This window comes from Sinocyclocheilus grahami, unplaced genomic scaffold (genome assembly GCF_001515645.1).
Source record: "Sinocyclocheilus grahami isolate Dianchi unplaced genomic scaffold, SAMN03320097.WGS_v1.1 scaffold157.1, whole genome shotgun sequence".
NCBI lineage: Eukaryota > Metazoa > Chordata > Actinopteri > Cypriniformes > Cyprinidae > Sinocyclocheilus > Sinocyclocheilus grahami.
The window spans coordinates 1097515-1120238 of record NW_015505336.1 but is presented as its reverse complement, the minus strand read 5'-3'; the positions used below and the strand labels follow the sequence as shown (position 1 = coordinate 1120238).

At 34.8% G+C, this 22724-nt stretch overlaps 3 protein-coding genes across 3 annotated transcripts in view; 1 reads left to right on the top strand and 2 right to left on the bottom strand.

Moving 5' to 3' along the window:
* The window catches only part of LOC107592738 (dual specificity protein phosphatase CDC14A-like), a 45883-nt gene extending 39955 nt beyond the window's left edge, over positions 1–5928 (bottom strand). Inside the window, exons 1-4 of the mRNA XM_016282291.1 lie at positions 5835–5928; positions 3049–3159; positions 2111–2221; positions 6–25 (exon numbers count right to left, since the gene is read on the bottom strand). Of these exons, the coding sequence (XP_016137777.1) occupies positions 6–25; positions 2111–2221; positions 3049–3159; positions 5835–5928 (336 nt within the window). The remainder of the gene's footprint in view (positions 1–5; positions 26–2110; positions 2222–3048; positions 3160–5834) is intronic.
* Positions 5929–13623: 7695 nt separating this feature from the next.
* On the bottom strand, positions 13624–17617 carry LOC107592745 (RNA 3'-terminal phosphate cyclase-like). Its single transcript, XM_016282297.1, has 9 exons — positions 17228–17617; positions 16989–17089; positions 16096–16239; positions 15856–15979; positions 15717–15775; positions 15484–15625; positions 14039–14160; positions 13892–13950; positions 13624–13754 (listed from the first exon to the last, which is right to left on the bottom strand). The coding sequence occupies exons 1-9, from the start codon at positions 17270–17272 to the stop codon at positions 13639–13641; spliced, it is 912 nt and encodes a 303-aa protein (XP_016137783.1). The 5' UTR covers positions 17273–17617; the 3' UTR covers positions 13624–13638.
* Positions 17618–18971: 1354 nt separating this feature from the next.
* Positions 18972–22724, top strand: part of dbt (dihydrolipoamide branched chain transacylase E2) — a 10304-nt gene continuing 6551 nt past the window's right edge. Inside the window, exons 1-5 of the mRNA XM_016282257.1 lie at positions 18972–19083; positions 20464–20584; positions 20669–20744; positions 20820–21001; positions 21075–21202. Of these exons, the coding sequence (XP_016137743.1) occupies positions 19033–19083; positions 20464–20584; positions 20669–20744; positions 20820–21001; positions 21075–21202 (558 nt within the window). The 5' untranslated portion in view covers positions 18972–19032. The remainder of the gene's footprint in view (positions 19084–20463; positions 20585–20668; positions 20745–20819; positions 21002–21074; positions 21203–22724) is intronic.

The window sequence follows — 22724 nt, the reverse complement described above, 5'->3', positions numbered from 1 at the left end:
CTGACATAAAAGCATTTCATAGAAACTGTAATGCAAAATTTGTTGCATTATACAGTCAATTTGTATCAAATCGAAACACCAAATTAAGTCAACAAAAATAATTTTTTTAAAATGTCCAAAATGTACAACATTTGCATTTCAATTTCAGAAATTGAAAGAAAATTAAAAGATTGTTACATTATGCGATTTATACCAACTGTTAAACTTTTTGCCAAAAACCATTTTAACAAACCAAACAAATTTCATAAAACTGCTTCAATTATTAAACTTGGTTTTCGTTAACAGAAAATGAAATGCATTTTTATACAAAAATTGGAAATTGTATTAATAGTACTGTAATTTTAATTAGAAAACAATATTCATCATTCATTTATCATGGTTTTCACTATAATGGAACTCCAATAAAAACTGGATAAAGTTTTTTTTTTCAATTCTATTTTAACTAAAAATTTTCATCAATAAGTGCATCAATCTTTTTGTTAAAGCATTTTAACATGAAAAGAAAAAAGAACTGCAACAATCATTTAACTTGTTGGTTAATCTTGATTAAAAATTTTAATCTTGGTTAATGTAAAATCACTCCAAACCCATTTACAGTTAACATGGCTGGTTAGATGTTTGGGAAACTTACGAGAATCTCATCAACAAAAATCTCAGTATCAACCAATTTCACACGCCTAACAAACACCCTGTTTGTGCATAAACTAGCTTGAAGTGTTCTCTGGATGACTCAATTGAACGTGTTTTACATGAGGGAATTTGGAGACAGATGTTCTAGCATCTGCCCCAGCTGCTGCAGTAACGCGCAGGGAAGTGCTGCAGGTGAGCCGAAATGTGTGCGCAAGACAGACAGCATGTAGCTGCTAAAAGGCAATTCATGCACAGACACAAGCCAAAAGCAATTTTTGTTGTAATCAGCATCACATTGCAAATTTACAGAACCCAGAAAATTATTTTAAGAAGAAATCTCTTCATGGCCTGAACTACTGAGCTTTAGAGAGGCCCTGAGCCAAGAACATCCTGTGGTCCCAGGAGACACTCTCGGTCCACATTGAAATGTCAAGACAGGTGAGACAAAGACTAAAAAAGACAGGAGACACATGGCTAAAGATGCACGTGATGTATCCTATTGAGCTTCCGGTCAGAGTCAATTTTATTTAAAATGAGCACAAGCGGTTTTGCCTTACAGACGTGGCACTCTTCAGAGATCAGATTTTATCATCAAATTATTGGCTTGGGTTAATCATCGGCAACAATGGACTTATCCCACTGTAGCTTTAAATACACTAAAATATGAATGTGAATTATCACATTACTGGGACTTTAGTCAATAAGAGAAAATCAAGTATGTTACTTTATTTTGACAGATAATATAGAGAAATATTTCCACAAATCTAATCCACTTATCTATGAATTCACATGGGTTTTAAAAAATATATTCTATCCCACAAAGAAGTGCCACCATTAGTATAAACTGCATTGTGACACTTAAAAAAAGTTCAGTATACGAAGGTATATATTATAGCAGGAATAACAGGGTTGACAGTTCATTTATCCATCACTAGTCATGTGCTTGAGATCATTAAACTACCAAGTGTTTATTAAAAATAAATGCTGATATTTCTGAAAATATCCCATTTTCAATAACCAACTGTTCAGAATAACAGGGTTGACCATTTAAGACCTTCTAAAAAGACAAAACATTTGTCCTCAAAGAGGTGATGACTTTATGCCACTGTTTGCACATCATTTTATAAAGAGATTTTAATAAAAGCCCGTTATCATGGTAGCAGGGTTGATGCATTACCCGTGGACCCGTTATTATATACAAATAATAAAAGATATTATTATTATTAATTTTTTTCCATTTTTCATGCAAATGATAAATTAAATGTTTTTAATAAAATAACAATAAATCAAACTAAAATTACATTTTAATAAATAACTTGCTTCAAGTTTAATCACACGAGAAAAGATTCAATAACACACTGCAAAAGTTGGTGCAGGTATCTGATGGCTGAAGCAAGTAACTTGCGTCTCAGGCTGAGGTAACGTTAACACAACGAATCAAAGTTAGCCAAACAGAAGCTCCTCAGCAACGTCAACTCACCTTTAACAAACTCCGTGGCACCTATTAAATCATTATCGTCAGCCATTTTAAACAAAGGTGTGAGTGTCGCGGAGTGTTTCAAGTTGTCGAGAGTCATCGACGGAGGCGCAGCTATTTGTAAAAGAGGAACAAACTCGGGTTAACGTTACTGCTGGGTTCAAATCCGTTTCCTCTCAACGGATGCAACTGCTCTCTGAGCTGATGGCGCAAATATTCCGAGAAGTTCAAGAACAGAAAAGCGTAATGAAATGTGTAAGCAAGGCACTTGAATCTTGTGGCATTCTTCCACGCGTAAAAGGTTAAGAAAAAGCTGCAACTTCCCGAGCTGTTAAAACAACTCAAGGTGCGTTATATCGACGTCCCGCGTAAAAGTGCTCGAGTGAGTGGTTTTCTCTCTCGCGTGCGCAGTCAAACCGCCATTCGTCGTATTATAAATCCGTTTTCGCTTTAAACCGAGCAGATACGAGTCGCGAGCCTTTGCATGGTAACTCTGCCCTGGTCAGTGGTCATTAGGTGGAAATCTTTCCCTGGTCATGGTCGCGGACAGTCAAGAAAGAGCTTAAAGGGACGTCACGTGGTCCGGAGATGTCCAATCAGCGGCACGGAAGGATGTTACTCGGGTTAACTCTCACTCAACCAATCAGAGGACGAGAAGTTGTTTCACTATGAGAGAAACATCAACCTGCGAACCTCCATCAACCTGCTTGTTTTACTCAATGCCCTACTTGACTTTTTAGTGTATTTAGATACAGATAAATAGAATATTGCTATGTTTTGCTATGTACATTATTGAATAAAAAGGGAAATTATTATACTGAATATTAGGACAAATTGTTATCTGATGGCTGAAGCAAGTAACTTGCGTCTCAGGCTGAGGTAACGTTAACACAACGAATCAAAGTTAGCCAAACAGAAGCTCCTCAGCAACGTCAACTCACCTTTAACAAACTCCGTGGCACCTATTAAATCATTATCGTCAGCCATTTTAAACAAAGGTGTGAGTGTCGCGGAGTGTTTCAAGTTGTCGAGAGTCATCGACGGAGGCGCAGCTATTTGTAAAAGAGGAACAAACTCGGGTTAACGTTACTGCTGGGTTCAAATCCGTTTCCTCTCAACGGATGCAACTGCTCTCTGAGCTGATGGCGCAAATATTCCGAGAAGTTCAAGAACAGAAAAGCGTAATGAAATGTGTAAGCAAGGCACTTGAATCTTGTGGCATTCTTCCACGCGTAAAAGGTTAAGAAAAAGCTGCAACTTCCCGAGCTGTTAAAACAACTCAAGGTGCGTTATATCGACGTCCCGCGTAAAAGTGCTCGAGTGAGTGGTTTTCTCTCTCGCGTGCGCAGTCAAACCGCCATTCGTCGTATTATAAATCCGTTTTCGCTTTAAACCGAGCAGATACGAGTCGCGAGCCTTTGCATGGTAACTCTGCCCTGGTCAGTGGTCATTAGGTGGAAATCTTTCCCTGGTCATGGTCGCGGACAGTCAAGAAAGAGCTTAAAGGGACGTCACGTGGTCCGGAGATGTCCAATCAGCGGCACGGAAGGATGTTACTCGGGTTAACTCTCACTCGACCAATCAGAGGACGAGAAGTTGTTTCACTATGAGAGAAACATCAACCTGCGAACCTCCATCAACCTATTTGTTTTACTCAATGCCCTACTTGACTTTTTAGTGTATTTAGATACAGATAAATAGAATATTGCTATGTTTTGCTATGTACATTATTGAATAAAAAGGGAAATTATTATACTGAATATTAGGACAAATTGTTGTCTGTCATTCTTTCCATCCATCATCCATCATCTATCTATCTATCTATCTATCTATCTATCTATCTATCTATCTATCTATCTATCTATCTATCAATCCGTCTGTCTATCTATCTATCTATCTATCAATCCGTCTGTCTATCTATCTATCAGTCCATCTATCTATCTATCTATCTATCGTCTGTGTATCTATCCATCTATCTATCCGTCTGTGTATCTATATCTATCTATCAATCAGTCCATCTATCTATCTATCTATCAGTCCATCTATCTATCTATCTATCTATCTATCTATCTATCTATCTATCTATCTATCTATCTATCTGTCTATCTATCTATCTATCTATCTATCTATCTATCTATCTATCTATCTGTCGTTCATCAGTCCATCTATCAGTCTATCTATCTATCTGTCTGTCTATCTGTTTTTCAGACATGTCTTTGTTTTAATTGCACACAGTATCATCTGTGAAGCCAAACACGAGTCGTCAGACAGTCTGTAACACTGAGCTCAAACATCGCTGGCGGCAGACTGTTTATTGGGGCCATTCACAGCAGCAGCTGGAGAGATCATGTATGAAGCTGGTCACGCCGTGGTCACCGCAGCTTCTAAATACTTCAGCGTGAGCAGATGGACGTCATGAAGCAGATTAGTAATGTAGGTCCATTCATGACAGCTCAGACTGATCTTTCTGTATTGTTTTTAGGCAGCAAACAAAGCAAACCACGATGCTTTGGTGCATTGCTCATTGGATTTGAATAATCTGCAAATGAGTAAACAACATAGTGAACCTGCTGCCCCTTGGCTAGAAGAACTAGCTTGTGATTCTTTTTGATATCATTACATTAGCAGAGCCTTACAGGAGGGTGGTGTTGGTTGCAACCAAAAAAGAAAAGAAATAAAATTGTGTTATGATTTATTCATCCTCACGTTGTTCCAAACATCCTTTCTTTCATTTGTGAAACACAAAAGAAGATATTTTGAAAGTCAGTGGGGTCCATTTATTTTGGTATTCACTGAACTTCATTGTATGGAGAAAAAGGTTCTTCAAAATATCTGTATATGTAATAATTGTATTTGTTTTGTTTTGAATTTCATAAAATTATAAAATAGTAATTATTTAACAATTACAAAAAAATCTAAACTTTAACAGTAATATCAAAAGCCCACGAAATTGATAAAAATAAATAAATATGTAAAATGAATACATTTTTTAATAATCATAGTTTTTGTTTGTTTGATCAGAGATTTCATTATATACAGTTATTTTTGCCAGTGGCGTCTTGTATTTTTTAATAATACAATATTTTTTAAATAATTATTTTAATTTCAATAATTTACAAATAATTATATTTGTTACAGTTAATTACTATTTATGTGTCAATTCAAATATTTTGTCAATAAAAATGTCCTTTTTATAAATTATCCATTTTTTATTGAATATTTAACAATAACAAATAAATGAATGTGTATGTAAGTAAATATATATAAAATTCATTTATTAAAACAAAATGTTTTGTATTTTTTGTTTAATCATCATCCAGACCATATGCAAAGATTTTCTTATTTTTTGCCAGTAGTTTCTTGTATTTTTAATAATTAATAGCATTTAAAATTAGTAACTATTTATTAATTTTACATATTTTTATTCATTAGAAAATCTAAATAGTAAATATTTTTCAAAGCAAATAAATTATTATTATTTATATTTTTAAGTAAATAAACTAAACTTTTTGGGTGGACTATCTCTCTCTCTCTGTATATATATATATATATACACACACACACACACACACACACACACACACATATATACATATATATATGTGTACTATTGGAGACATCAGTGCATCCTGTGCTATCATTTTCAGACGAACTGTGCAGGACTACTGTCACATGCAACTTTCAAGTCATATAAACAACATTCAGTTTCAAGCAAAATCCATCTTACCTCCTACTAAGGAGATCCAGACCTTGTGGACCGCTGTGGCTGATTGGCTCCATTCGCTATTCTCCTGGGATCTCCAGGATACAGCGTCTGACATGCCTTCATGGAGGTTTAGCAGAGCCGGTTTTGGTGGGACCCTCTGGAACGGACCCTAGACCAAAATGTGCGGTGGTCTGCGGGGACAGAGTGTGCCAGTGGAACAGAATGGGGAGGATCCGGTTCACTCGGCCCTCTCAGGTTTCCTCACTTGCCGCTCGTGTTACAGTCCTGGCAAGGTGTGACTTTCAAGGTTCCTTGCGTTACTTTTCCGAACAGAGTGCACTATTGTGACGTTTCTTCCTCCGGATATGGTTCCAGGTTGTCATCGTGTCACATATAGTGTATCTATGCTTTTTAGAGCATGCTAGCTATTGTTTTGGTTCTGTACAGGCAGATGCTGCACTGACATCATGGAAAAGTAAGTTACAGGTTTCACGAGTGCTAGTGAAAATGAGTGTTTTCACTGTGTGTTTTGAGGTCAGCTATTGACACGGCTGACAAGAGGTGAGCGAGGTCATGCAGACCACTTAGTGTAAGTTGGGGGTTTAGAAATGTCATGTCCTTACACCATGATAACACAACAGAGTCTTTAAAAGCCCTCCAAAAAAGGTCACTGTTCACTGGTTTAAAAAAAAAAAAAACCTACTAATATATATATATACATGTGGTCAGAATTGGTAAATATGATCAAAGAAGGCTGTGAAAATTAATCTGCATTAATCCTTTTGATCTTTTATTTTAAAAATTCACAAAAATCTAACCTTTCATTGGAGAATAAGAATTTAAAATGGGGGGAAATATTATGAAATAAATGTTTTTCTCTAATACACATTGGACACAATTAATGGTACCCTTTTTATTCAATACTTTTTGAAACCTCCATTTGCCGAAATAGTATAGGAGTTTTCTTCTATAATGCCTGATGAGGTTAGAGAGCGCCTGACAAGAGATCAGAGACAATTCCTTCATCCAGAATCTCTCCAGACCCTTCAGATTCCCAGCTCCATGACGATACTTCTCCTCTTCAGTTCACCACACTCATTTTCTATAGGGTTCAGCTCAGGGAACTGGAATGGCCATAGCAGAAGCTTGGTTTTGTGCTCAGTGACCCATTTTTGTGTTGGTTTTAAGGTTTGTTTTTGGATTATTGTCCGGTTGGAAGATCCAAACATGGCCCATTATAAGATTTCTAACAGAGTCAGTCACTTTTTGATTTTTTATCTGTTGGTATTTGATAGAATCAAAGATGCCATGAATCTAAACAAGATGTCCAGGACCTCCAGCAGAAATATAGGCCCACAACATTAAAAATACAGCAGTCATTGTACACATGGGGTACTTGCACCAAACCCATCTTGAGTGTTTGTTGCTAAAAAGCACATTTTTTAGTTACACCTGACCATAGAAGCCAGTCCCATTCAGCCACCCAACATGTAGTGTAAGTGCTGTTTGATTTTTTTTTTTTTTTAAGGTTTTCTGTCCCTGAGACTCAACTATTTTCTGCAATTCTCCAGCTGTGGTCCTTGGAGAGTCTTTAGCCACTCAAACTCTCCTCCTCACCGTGCATTAGGACAATATAGACACACGTCCTCTTCCAGGCAGATTTGTAACATTTTCTGTTGATTGGAAATTCTTAATTATTGCCCTGATGGTGGAAATGGGAATTTTCACTGCTCTAGCTCTTTTCTTAAAGTCACTTTCTAATTTGTGAAGCTCAATTATCTTTTACTGCACATCAGAAATATATTCTTTGGTTTTTCTCATTGTGATGGATGATTAAGGGAATTTGGCCTTTGTTATCCCTCTTATTTATATTTCTGTGAAACAGGAAGCCATGGCTGGATAATTTCATGTTCATAATCACCCTGGTATGTTCAAAATTGTGAATATGAATGGGAATATATTTCAGATATATTTTACTCATAAGAATTTCTAGGGGTACCAATAATTGTGTCCAACGTGTATTTGAGAAAAACATTTATTTCATAATGATATTTTCCCCCATTTTAAATTCTTATTCTCCAATGAAAGGTTAGATTTTTGTGAATTTTTTTAAATAAAAGATCAATTATTAATGCGGATTTATTTTCACAGCCGCCTTTGATCATATTTACCAAGGGTGCCAATAATTCTGACCATGTGTGTATATATATAAAACAATTTTATTTAAATAAAATACATCAACTGAAAAAATAAATAAATAGATAAATAAATACAAAATATTGCATTTTAGCTAGTTGGCAAGCCAACATCTCAATTTTATTTAGTTTTTTTTTTTTTGTACTTTATTAATTTTTCAAACATGTTTAAACAAAAAAAAGTCAAACAATTACATAATTATGTCTTTTCTTTCCCCACCCCGTTCCACAACCCTGAATTAACAAAGTAGAAAAATAATAGATGAATAACCAAACAACCAAATAATTATATGAATAAAGTTAGTGCTTACTATACAAAATAGCAAGATACAGTTCAATACTTTGTTATCAGCAGATATCAAAGTAAATTTTGTTAACAAAAGTAAATAAGTGTTCACAAAAAAAAACTATATATATATAAAATCACTCAAATGGTCTTTCTGTGTAGATATATAAGCAAGCATGACATAACCAAGTATTTTAAAGTCAGATGGCCTTTCTAAAACTTTAGTCCTATTAATTAGTTAGAAGGTAGGGTCTTCATCTTTTCAAAATATGTAATCATAGGTTTCCAAATGTTATACAATTTTTGAATGGATCCCCTTTTTACATATTTTATTCTTTCTAGTTTTAAATATAATATCAAATCACAAATCCACATTGAAGTTTTTGGTGGATTTTTTGATTTCCATTCCAACAGTATTCTCCTTCTTGCTAATAATGAAGCAAAAGCAAAAACATTTTCCATATTGTTAGTCAGAGGTATTCCATGTTCTGGCACTCCAAAGATAGCCATTTCAACACAGGGTGTTGTATTCAAGTTAAAGGCTTCATTTAGTATTTTAAATATAAATGTCCAATAGTTTTTCAGCTTTTGGCAGGACCAAAACATATGAATTAGATCAGCTTTATCCCTTTTACATCGATCACATCTGTCATCAACGTTTAGATACATTTTTGAAAGTCTAGATTTAGTGTAATATGTATGGTGAAGTATCTTAAATTGTATAAGACTAAGGCGTGCACAGGTGGTTGATCCATTTACTCTTTTTAGAGCATCATCCCATATTTCATCAATCATTACATAGTCTATATCTTTGGTCCACTTTTCTTTAATTTCAATTGAAGTATTACTTGCAGACACAACCACATTGTATAATGCAGAAATTTGACCTTTGGGGGTTACAGGAATCTGTAAAATTTGATCCATCAGTGAGGTAGGGGGTAGGTTAGGAAAGGTGGAATTTTGAGATTGAATAAAATGTCGGACTTGAAAATACAGGTTCGAATGTGCCAGCTGAAATTTCTGTAGAGGGTCATTGAAACTAGCGAAAGTGTTGTCAATGTAAAAATCACTGCATTTAGCCAATCCAATACTCTGCCATTGTACATATGTGTAGTCTATTTTACCAGCGGGAAATAGAGGGTTATTACTGAGAGGGCTTAACATGGAGAAGTCCTTAAGTTTGTACGTTTGTCTAAACTGAGACCATATTTTAAGTGTTGAACTTACGACTGGGTTTGAGGTATACTGATAAGGGGAGAAGGGTAGTTTCATTGTTAGTAAGGCGGGAAGTGATGTAGAAATACAGGTATCTGCTTCTGCCTTACACCCTTCAAAAATCACTCACCTAAATAGATAGCTAGAATATAGATTTAAATCTATAAAATGAATTATTTTGATGATCCCATTTTGTATATACAAAGCTTTTCTTAAAATATGTTTTCTTATATGTACTTCACTATATATATATATATATATACACAGTATATATGTATATATTACATTAAATTACAAAAATGTACTCAAAGACTTTGCTTAAATAGACCCTTTCAAACTTTGGACAAAAAGTATTTAATTTATATGTTATAACAAAAAATCTAATGTGCGTAGACTGAAACACTCCCAATAATATACTCCAATGTTTGAAATAGATTTATCACCATGGAGTTTCATGCTTTGGCAAATCCAGTGTGCTTGTGTTATCCGTCCTGTCACCATATCTAATCTAATGTGGGGCGAAGTGCGTACGGTTATTAAAAACACTGTCAGAGTTTAATATAAAAACAAATGATGATGTAAGTGGTGGTCCATTGAACATTACAGGTGTATTATTGCCTAGCATTAATCTTTATGCTGCATATCAAAGTAGGTAACACAGAAATGTGTTGTTATCTATGATGTCATATTTATGCACCAAACTGCAAAATCATAAAACTTGATGTACTTTATGTTCAGTCAGCTCTGGCCATAGCAGTCATCACAGCATGATTCATGTACAAACCCATATGCCAAGGCTGTAAGCCTTTTTACACAGCAACCTTTCTAAGGCATTGCAAGGCAGATTGAGATCAGTAACTTATTGTGATTTTAAACAATTAATAAACACTTAATTTTTTTTTTATTAATTTGTAACAAATAACAAAAATCTAATTTTAATATTAATCTCAAAATATTAAAGTTAGATTCTAAAATGTATAAACCAATTAAATAATTTATTAATTTATTGTTCTAACATAAAATATTTATATAACAAAAGTACATATATTTGTATACACATACACACACACACACATACAGTATTACATTTTAATAATTACATTTTACATTTAAGGCATTGCCAGGCAGATTGAGATCAGTAACTTATTGTGATTTTAAACAATTAATAAACACTTAATTTTTTTTTAATTAATTTGTAACAAATAACAAAAATCTAATTTTAATATTAATCTCAAAATATTAAAGTTAGATTCTAAAATGTATAAACCAATTAAATAATTTATTAATTTATTGTTCTAACATAAAATATTTATATAACAAAAGTACATATATTTGTATACACATACACACACACACATACAGTATTACATTTTAATAATTACATTTTACATTTATTATTCATTTTACTTTATTATTTTTTACAATTTTAAAACAAATCCAAAGTTAAAAATGTATATCGAAATCCCACTTATAAAATTAACAAATAGATTATTTAAAATTCATGAATTAATAAAATTTTTATAACCACATTGATCATTTATAAACCTTAATTTTAATAATGCCAGTGTTTGGTTGATTGATTTTAATAATACCCTGTGTAAAGATATAGTGATATGTTTCGTCACTATAAACCGTAATTATTCACTTTACAGTTTTTTTTTTAACAATTCCAGTTTAAATTAAAATATCCAATTGATTAAAAATCAATAATTTTACAATTATTCTTAAAAACCCAATAATAAAGTTAACGTAAAAATTATCTATAAAATACTATGTAAATATATAAAATTCATTGTTAACTGTTTGTTTGTTTGATTTTCCAGATCATAAGCAAAGTTTTTCTTATATACTCACTTGTATCAGCAGCTTTTTAAAAATGTTTTAACCAATAAAATCTCAATTTTAACTTTTTATTAATTAAAACAAAACAAGTAAATCTCAATTTTAACATTATAATTAAAATACATACATAAATATATTCATTTAAATATAAAATGATTTCATTATATAGAAGGAATTCATTTAAAACTCCTAGTGTTAAAATTCATTTATTAGTTTGATCATCCAGACGATATGCAGAGATTTTCTTTTGAGCTTTGCCAGTGTTTAATTACTCCCCACAGCAACAGATGCACCGGACAGCCAAAGATCAGACTGACAGCCCACTGAATGCACTTCAGAAGCCACACCCCTCACCCCCCTGAGGGGAGCCTTCTCCTTTTAACAATGTAGATGTGCCCTTTCCAGACCCAAGGACTCTATGCATATTCTCGTATCATCACATGGCTTCCCTTATTCTCTTCTACTCCCTCTATTGTCCTGGCATCTGCCGGCAGTAATTGTGGAGCACAAAAGAGCTGAGGGAAGACCCTCCAGTTGGACCGGCAACAGCTAACACTTGTAGGCCGTCTCTAGGGTGAGCTAAATGTGAAGACTTGCATTGTAAGCCAGACAAGTGCTTTCACTTAGGTACGTCATTTAGTAGCCCCTTATATGGGTGTAAGACACATAAAACAGCTTTAAATGCCCATAAGAGTCTTTAAGATGGACAAATAAATGCGAAAGGCCTGAATTACATTATAACAGCCTGGGATGGTTTGATTTTAAAAGAGGGATAGTTCACCCCCAAAAAAATTGTCAAGTTGTTCCAAACCCGTATGAGTAACCAAACAGTTGACGGTAGCCATTGACTTCCATAGTATTTTTTCCATTCAATTGAAGTCAATGGCTACCGTCAACTGTTCGTTGCACATCATTCTTCAAAATATCTTCTTTTGTGTTCAACAGAAGAAACAAGCTCACACAGGTTTGGAACAGCTTGAGGGTGAGTAAACAACAATATTCGTTTTTGTCACGTTAAATACAGATAAATCATCCAATTATATGGAAAAAAAACACGGAATATTGAAATATTGTATGCCTATCTCTTATTTTATTGTATTTTTTCTCCACAATTTTTTTTAATGCAAATAACAAAAGAACATGGTCATCTAAAGTAGCCACAAAAAAACCCCGCAAAAAAAATCTGAAATTCCATCTTATAAATAACAATTAGAAATAATGACCGAATATGAATCACTTTCATAGTCAAAAAGACTAAATTAGCAAAGAACGTCAATGAAAATAAAATAAGATGGCAATGAAATTTCGGAAACAATGTAGAAACGACTTAAATAACAAATACAAAAAAACAAAAAGCAACTACAAGGAACCATAAACTTGGATGAAAAATGTTTTCCTCGTACACACAGTGCACTAATTTACCAGTGACATACATGTATTTTACTACGTCCATGCAAATTGGTTAAGCTATTGTTATCGTTAACAGTATCGGAAAGGGTTTAATGAAACTTTAAGGCTTGTGTTAGCGTGCGGAAAGCGAATTTGCCCGAAAACGGTAAGGATTCTGCGAATATTGCGTGAAGAGTTCAAAGTGTCCGTTTCATTACATTGTAAGGCAATACCCTGAGTAACAACGAAAGTTTCTGAAGGGGACACAACAGGGGGCAAATATGGACAGACTCTGTGGTCAGCGCAAAAAAACTAATCGTTAATCGCGAAGAACATAAAGATAATAAAGTTATCTTTGTGTCATCCGGTCAGTTACAGTAGTAGTAGTAGTGTGTCTCTGCTACAAGTCCTCCTCATCTCAGCTGGGGACGACGAATCCATGCGTTCACAAGTTAGGATTGGTGGCACCCACTCCTTGGCACTCGATAATGTAGGTATCGTTGTTAGCGTGCTCATCCTCTGATTTGCGTATAACAAATTTTGCCTGTAAAAATACCAAAACGAGTTAAAGGCACAATATGAAAGATTTTTTTATTAAAATATCCAAAAACCACTAGAACAGTGTTATATATTTTGCTGACTTGTGTACTTATATTATCACAAATGTTTCGAAGAATGTTTAAATCCAGAGAAATAAGCAATTTTAACTATTGAGTTTTTAGCCCAGCGAAATGTATTTTTAAAAAAGTAATACAAATTTTAAGAAAGAAAGAAAGAAAACAAAAGAACATTTTGGTTATAGATTTTCCCCCCAATGCTACTTACGGGAAAAAAAGTCAAATAAAACGTATAATTACTCTCCAGAAAAACACGTATTTATTATATTGCACTGAAACAGTCAAGCATTTGTGTGCCTGACCTGGTCTTGCAAGAAGTCGTCCACGCAACCATTATGCCTGATGTTTCTTAGCAACATTTCTGCAGCCTCGATGCCAACTTTGTCAGCATATACACCTGAACACAAGACAAAAATAGAGCCAAAGAGTCAAAGCACACATGAACAGGCTTTTCATTGTGACGTACCGCCCTCTAGTGCCAAAACTATGACACTGAATTCATTCTTCAGGACTGGGCAGCCAGACAAGCCTTACCTTTTTTGCCAAGAGATGATCCTGCAAATATGCAGCCGGAGGATGATTCTGCAATTATTCTGCCAGGAGACACCAAATATACATACGTTAGTAAAAACGGAATCACAAACCAACTGTGGCGGATGGTTTGAGATCGGATGCACTCACATGATCCCGTTGCCATTGCCGCAGGCCTTGTCCTTCTCCTGCAAAGACTGAATGTTGATGTACAGATCCTTAACTTCTTTTCTGATAGTGCGGACCGCCGCTGTAGACATGTCCTTCGCCAACTGAACATCAAGAACAATTAGACCGAAGTTTATAGGGAAGTTAAGAGCAGTAGCAAAGCAAATGGTGATTTTATAAACATCAATGCCACTATTTCCAAACAATGCTGATTAAAGCCTAAAAACAAAGCATGTTGTGATTTACTCTGCTTTCTCAAGGCCACTTCTGGACTAGATAGTGTTGAAAGAAATGTAAATTATCTCAATAAGTATATCAAATTAAAGCATGTTTTGGTTAATATAGCTTTTATCACCAAGGCTAGTTACGAGAAACAAACGTAAATTATGCAGTGAATTAACAAAAACAAGGCATGTTGTGATTTAAGAGCATTTAAGGCTACGAACGTAAATTATGTAACAAACGCAAGTAAAACACAAAATCAAAAAAATGTTGTGGTTAAGGTGCTTTTTATCCAACACTATTCACGAATAAATAAATAAACACTAATTATGTAGCGAAGAAAAAGAAAAAAACGTGTTGTGGTTTAAGAGCTTTTTTCCCCCCAAAGGCTAGTTATGGAAAAAGAAACGTAAACTATTTACTGAATTTACAAAAATGAAAGCTGTGGTTTAGGAGATTTTTTTTCTCCCCACCAAAAATCATGCAAAAAAAAAAACGTTTTGTTTAGGAGCATTACAAAAAAAAAAAACCAAGGGGGAAATTCCCACGGGGGGGGGAAAAAAATAATCAAAAATCAAAAATGCACTGGAGCCAAAAATTTGTTGTTGTTTGAGCTTTTTTTTTTTTTTCAAGACTAGTTGAAAAAATTGAAATGTAAATAGTGTAGTGAAGTAAAAAAAAAAAGGGGAAAAGTAAGCATTGTGTCTTACGAGTTTTTTGCCCCAATGCTACTTATGAAAAAGAAAAATGATGTGGCGAAGTCATAAAAAATTAAGTATGTTGTTGTCGTTTCAAGTCTACTTAATAAGCCATTTATTTTAAACATTGTGGGAGAATTTTTTCCCATGGCCATTTAGAAACAAAAAACTGTATAGTTAACTGTGTAGCTAATCAAAATTTTAAAAAAGTTACCAATCTTATACCTTAAAGGGCAGCACTCCAGCCACGAAGGCCCTGCCGTAGATCTTGGTGAGTAAGCATTGTGTCTTACGAGTTTTTTGCCCCAATGCTACTTATGAAAAAGAAAAATGATGTGGCGAAGTCATAAAAAATTAAGTATGTTGTTGTCGTTTCAAGTCTACGTACTAAAGCCGTTTATTTTAAACATTGTGGGAGAATTTTTTCCCATGGCCATTTAGAAACAAAAAACTGTATAGTTAACTGTGTAGCTAATCAAAATTTAAAAAAAGTTACCAATCTTATACCTTAAAGGGCAGCACTCCAGCCACGAAGGCCCTGCCGTAGATCTTGGTGATATTTCCTCTTTCGGTCAGGTTGATGGGACTCAGTTCTTTCACAGGGTTCACCTTGAGCACCAGCTCACCACCTCCCTTAGGATAGTAACCTCTGTTTACGACGAAAAAAATATTTTGAAAATGGTTTAGCTTTTACTTTTAATGATTACAATCACATCTGAACCAAAGTTGCGCATAAATACCTCATTTTCAAATCGCAGTCAAACTGAACTCCGAATCTCTCCGCGATTGGTTTGAAGACCTAAAAGAGATTTGAACGGCAGAATTATTAGGATGTCCAGCTGATGACTCAACCCGGTCCAAACATATGTCTACACATACCTTCAGCGTGTAGTCGATCTGGGGTGCCATCTCAGCATTGGTTCCTCCCTTCAGGCACAGCTCTGACGGACCCTGAGCGAACAGGGCACACGGCAGTGAGATCTGCATCAGCAGTCCCACGCTTCTACAGCCCAGACAACACAAGTACACTTAGAGCCAAAAGTGCTTCATCATGCTGTGAAACTAATTTCACAGTTTGGAACAAACAAGGCAACGTAAATGACTAAAAACGATACTTACCCGGCCGTCTGAGTGTCTGCGATGTGATTCCCCCCCTTGATTTTCCCAGGAGTAAGCGTAATTTCCGTGGATCCCACTGTGGCTCCTTCCAGATTGCCGTTGCACATGTCCCTCACCAGCTCGAGACCTGACAGATGCTGTGGCCTGGTGACGTTGAACAGGATAACAATTGAAGAGAAAACTAAGTGCATGCAGTTCGAAATCATCTCGTTTCGACCGAAAGAATCAGATCTGCTCCATTTATCGACAGGAAATTAGACTAGATTGAGTTAAGAACTTTTTTATGTAGGCCGCATCTTTATGTTTAAATTTAAAACAGCAATACATTTGCACAACAACAAGAAAAATGGGTTACTAAAGAGCTTCGATAAAAATCCAGACCTTTTAAAGGGATAAAAGTGAAGGATAACATGGAAAGTAGCCATGTGCTTCAGTGCCAACTAACAAAGGGCCCATTAAAAAATTCATGGTAAAAGTATTTAACAGCATTTCTGTGGGATAAACAATTGCTTAAAACAGCTTTACTTAATATATAGTCGTATATCTGTATGCTTGACACCAAAAGTGAAGTGTAAATTGAAAAACTAGACTCCAAAAACCAACTTTGCTTTGTTTCATGGTTCACAGTTGAATAGGAAGGAGGGGGGGGGCAATGGAGAATGTTCCACATATAAAAAATAACCATTTAAATGTACATAAAGCCTCGGAAATGAATGTATAATGCCTGAATAACTAGACTCCAAAAACCAACTTTGCTTTGTTTCATGGTTCACAGTTGAATAGGAAGGAGGGGGGGCAATGGAGGATGTTCCACATATAAAAAATAACCATTTAAATGTACATAAAGCCTCGGAAATGAATGTATAATGCGTTTAAAACAAATTCTTCATTACCTCAAACCCGGTGTGCTTCTACCGGCTCGGATTTTATTTATTTTGATTGCCGCCCCTTGGATGCAACTCAGCGCCGCAGACACCCTTAAAATCTGTCCTCCCTTTAAAGACAAACATCCAAAATTGTTGTTTTAATAATTACCGACAACTACTCCATTTATTTCTGGTGATGCCATTCTGATATGTTAAATATGAATACTTCAATATTAAATAAATAAGGCTCGAAAATGAAAACTCACCCCTTCCATTACACTTCCGTCCATTTCAAACGTAGTTGCGGCCATTTTCGCGAAAAGCGAGAAATTGTTACGATGTATCAAAGCGCGCGCGTGGGGGGGGGGATAAAGAGACCTCGCGCGACTTTCACACTGTACTAAAGTTAATATAAACCGGCGTATGGCCACAAACAATGCCGCGATAAACGCGAACTTCTCAACAAAAGCTCTGGCACTAGGGAAACTGCTCCTCGCAACTGAAATAAGAAACACACTTAGTGCGCGGTTGGGTTGATTTAAATAAATAAAGATGGATTTGACTTGACCACAAATAAGAATCGAGCGAATTTCCTGGCAAAACGATCACACTCCGGCAACTAGTCTCTTGCCAGTCTCACTGCTGTGGCGGATGGGCTCTGGGCATGCGCAGAAGAGCGATGTCCGATTCGTTGATGAATCGTTCTATTGAATCGGATCTTTTCAGTGAATTGTGTGAACCGGTTCACTAAACCACTCAGTTCATTCCATTAGCACTGAGCGGATTTCGAGTCAACTAACTGACTCGTTGAACCGAGAATGTTTTTTGTTTGTGAGCATGTCCGATTCGTAATGAACCGAGAACTGGTGGATAAGCTGATAGCAGTACAACACTTTGTCATCAAAATATTTTTTGAAAAACCCAACCCTATTTTTATGATATGTTTTGACACATTTTAGAGGTGTATGTTTCGTTCAAACAGTCCTGAAGAAATATCTTTTAATATATAGAACTGAAACGGCTTAGGTGTATTTTGTTGGAAATAGGCAATATGGAATAAACATTTAGTACATGAAACCAAACCAGCATTGAAGGTCTAAGCATATATTAGTTGCTTTTGTATTGAACTTTTTAAATATTTGTTCTTTCTTCCTTTCCTTTCCCTTTGTTTCATTTTTTTTAGTTAGAAATGTATGTATTTAAGTAATCATACAAATATTTTTATTTTATATAATATTTTATTACTTTATTATTTTATCAAATGTTTATCCGTAGTTAATAATTTATATATGTATTTGATACTCATTTATGTTGATTTATTCAATTTATTTGATCAGTTCTTCTGTTTATTTGTTCTATTCAAAGCTTTTCCTTTTATTAGAAATATTCTGTTAAAATATCTCTGAAGTATTTGCCCTTTGTCATCAAAATGTTTTTTTTTTTTTTATTAATTTAACCTATTTTTTCTTTGATTTATTTATTGGTTCTGTTCAAAGCTTTTTTATTAGAAATATTCTGTTAAATTATCTATTAAAACGTTTATTAACAGTGTATTATTGACACATGTTAGAGGTGTCATAACATGTATGTGTCATTCAAACAGTTCTGAAAATATATATTTTAATACATAGAATTAAAACGGCTTAGGTGTATTTTGTGGGTCATTTGAAATATATGGAATAAACATTTAGAAGGTCTACACGACACCAAACGAACATTGAAGTAATATATGTATTACTTTTGTATATAACTATTTTAATCTTTTAATCTTTTCTTCCTTTCCTTTTCCTTTGTTTCTTTATTTGGATGTTTATCATTTTTTATTTTTTTCAATTAGGAATTTAGTATTTAATTAATCATTATATTTATATTATTGCTTTATTATTTCATATAATTTTTTATATTAATTCCTCTATTTATTCGTTCTATTCGAAGGTTTTATTTTTATTAGAAATATTCTGTTAAAATATCTCTGCGATATTTGCCCTTGACCAAAAAGCTCTCCGATTGGTCAGTGGAGCGGGGCGTGAGGGTGACGTAATTTCCGGTTACACCAAATCGCTGGAGAAAGATGGCGACCGTCATCACTGTGCGGGCTCCATTCGCGTTTATGAGACGCCTGGTATGTTTTCACCTTTCATTTTACACGCATCTTACAATTGCAATGACATCTAACGTCCACGAGTGATATCTAGAGTCAATTTAGGCGCAAATCAGAGTTTGTAAGCGATTACAAAGCCTGCAGCTGAAGCAGAAGCACTGGACCTGCGTGATGTGTGTGGACAGTTGCCAACATGTAAACACCTAGAAAATAGTTACAAAGCAAGCATAAAACTGTTGTTTACAACGAAAAAAAGATATGAGACCAGTGTAAATGTCTAGTGTAAATAGTGTGAGGTTAGTATAAATGTCTACAATTTATTAATAATTTAATTAATGAATGGTATGTGTTGACATTAATACAATATGCAAAATGCTTAGTATATATATTTGTAGTTTCAGATGTACAAAAATGTAGTTTTCTGTAGTCTTATACAAAGCTTTATAAATTTAGTATTTAGCGTGATCTATCTATCTATCTGTATATATGTGTGAGTGCGTGTATAGGTAGATAGATGTTTGTAGCTATTTAATACAATAATATATTAGTAGCATCCAAAATAAAAGTGTTTGTTTACATAATATATGTGTGTAGTACTGTGTATATTTATTATGTATATGTAAATACACACACATACGGTATATATTTTGAAAATATTTACGTGTATTTACTTGTATATATTTATGTATTAATATTATTTATATTATAAATGTATTTAATAAATAATATTATATATTATGTAAACAAAAACATTTATTTTGGATGCAATTATTTGTTTGACAACACTAATTATAATTTTATACACTAGTGTAAATGTTTGCATTTATTAAATAAATTATGTATGTATATATATATATATGTGTGTGTGTGTGTGTGTGTAAGCGGACATATGTAACGCTTTCGAGTTCACATGTACTATTGTATGTAATATTATAATTAATATGATTTATTTATATTACTTTATAATTAATATATGCATGAGACCACTAGTAGTGTAAATGTATACATTTTATTAATATTTAAATTTGAAATAATCTGCAGTATTTTTTATATTTAATACAAAATCAATTTGCATATATTTATATATAAAATAAATAATAATTATTATATATATACATTTGCAACTGGTTATACGCAGCCTTTTCAAGACATTATTTCATGTTTTTTGGCATGTACGGAGAAGTTTAATATTTTATATATAATTTTAGAATTAAATCGTAAATCGTGGCATTAAATTGTAACTGGTCGTACGCAGCGATTATTTTTATTCAGAGACTTGTGCTTTTGGTCTTCATTTTGCTTTTTTATGTGTGTTTAGCATGCTGTATTTTTAGATTATGCTGTTCCATTGAGTTTAAATGTTGCAAACATCGTGTTTTTGTTCTGTGTCATGTGCTTCAGGTCTCTGCTCGCCTGCACAGACACTGCTGCTCGAAGCTCCAGGCTGCTTGCTTTGTATCCCGACCCCACTCATATTCCCTCATCGCTGGACAACAGCATCGCTTCTTTCGCACAAGCTATGGTGAGTTTTAACGTTTGTAATAAACGTCTCTGTGTTCTCAATTAGTAAACTGCATTTATAATCGCTTTATGCTGCTTATCGCAGTTGCAGCAAGACCAGTTATGCAGTTCAAGCTCTCAGATATCGGAGAGGGCATTATGGAAGTTACGGTTAAAGAATGGTACGTTTAATTTCTTTTTTGACACTTACAAATATCTACCAAGAGAGGTCGCCATTATCTGTCTTTCATCATCAGGTATGTGAAAGAAGGCGACAAAGTGTCTCAGTTCGACAGCATCTGTGAAGTGCAGAGTGACAAAGCGTCTGTCACCATCACCAGCCGTTACGATGGAATCATTCGCAAACTCTACTATGATGTCGATTCCATTGCCCTTGTGGGCAAACCTCTCGTTGACATTGAAACGGACGCAGGTCAAGGTGAGTGTTGAGAGTATTTGTAGAAGTACTTGACCTTGTTTTGAGTTATTTAGTGTGTCACTGGCTCTTGCAGGGGAGGGTCCTCAGGAGGATGTGGTGGAGACGCCAGCCATTTCCCAAGAGGAGCACACGCACCAGGAGATCAAAGGTCACAAGACCCAGGCCACCCCTTCCGTCAGACGCTTAGCCATAGAGAACAATGTACGTTTCGGATTTGTCTTTTTTTCAAAACCACAGGTTTAAAGTTAATTGAGTGTCTGTGTATGTGTGTGCGCATGCATGTGTGTGTGTATATATATATTAGGGCTGTCCATTTAACGTGTTAATTAGATTAATTAATTACGGTTAAAAATAACCGTTAAAATTATTTACTCATTTAACGCACTTGCCCCGCCCCAGACCTATGTGGGTCATCTGACATTTCATACAGTTAATTGATGACAAATATATTGCAGGGCAACAACTCACTGCGTGATGGAGCCTAGAGAACCTAGTTAGACTGTCCCTAAAATTCAAGATATGGGGCAAAAATGCCCCTCTTTGAGTTTTTGTCTAATATTTACATCATATAGTTAAACAATATCACACGAGCAATGAGCTAAGTGCAATATCACACGAGTGCAAATGTGATCCTGATCTTATACAACAGTTCAGTAAGTAACAAGTTAATATTGTGTTATTTTAGACACAATGTTGTCTGTTTTGCTCAATTTTGCCAACGAAAATATAAAGACAAAGCAGAACTGTTCGTCTCCGAGCAACACACAGCGGTATTTAATTTCTTAATGCACGTTTTGAACGAATTGAGTGAATCATTTGGCACGTTAAACCATTGGTTATAGGCGCGTTGGATTTGAAGCGGCGCTGCACAGACTGATCGGTGTATGACATCAAAGTACCACAAGAGAGATTCAAAAGCATGAGGAGCCATCTGCTCTCTATAGCTCTTGCGGTACTTTGATGTCACACATCGATCGATCTGATGGTGATGATGATCCGCTTCAAGTCAAGTAAGTAATGATTCAATGGACCATTCATAAAGAACCATTTATTTCACTCCTGAATGAATCAACCATTTGAACGAATCGAATCAAATGAATGAATAAATGACTCAATGACTTAATCGTTAAGACATTTACCACCACCTACTGGCAGTTTTAGTTTATTATTTAGAATATAATTTCATTAAAAGAAAAAAAATTAAAGGTATAATTCACCCACCCAAAAATGTAAATTTAGTCATCATTTACTCACTCTCATGGTCCAGAAGAGTTTGTGTAATAAATTTTGTTGAATCAAACAAAATATTTCTTGCTACTTTTTGTAATGTCTGTTTGATGCTTTACACAACAAAGACTTTAAATGATCTTTTGGGAGTAATTTCTCAGCCAAATTTGATGTGCGATTAATTAGAGTGTTGAACTTCCAGTGACCAGTATGAGAGAGTTAGAGCGATAACACCAAATTTAACACACCTGCTCCCCATTCACACCTGAGACCTTGTAACAGGCAACAAGTCTTAAAGGGGCCACGCACGCAAGCCGTTTGTACATTTACCCTCAGCTTCTTTAGCAAGGCAGTGATCGTGTTTGGGGTCGTTATCATGTTGGAATACTGCCCTGCGGCCCAGTCTCCAAAGGGAGGGGATCATGCTCTGCTTCAGTATGTCACAGTACATGTTGGCATTCATGGTTCCCTCAATGAACTGTAGCTCCCCAGTGCC

Coding starts and splice junctions, on each gene's coding strand:
- LOC107592745 (XM_016282297.1), bottom strand. CDS start 17,272: ATGGCCGCAACTACGTTTGAAATGGACGGAAGTGTAATGGAAGGG. Junction 14,161..15,483: donor CTGGAGTGCTGCCCTTTAAG/GTATAAGATTGG, acceptor CTTGATGTTCAG/TTGGCGAAGGACATGTCTAC. Junction 13,755..13,891: donor ATCATCTCTTGGCAAAAAAG/GTAAGGCTTGTC, acceptor TCTTGTGTTCAG/GTGTATATGCTGACAAAGTT.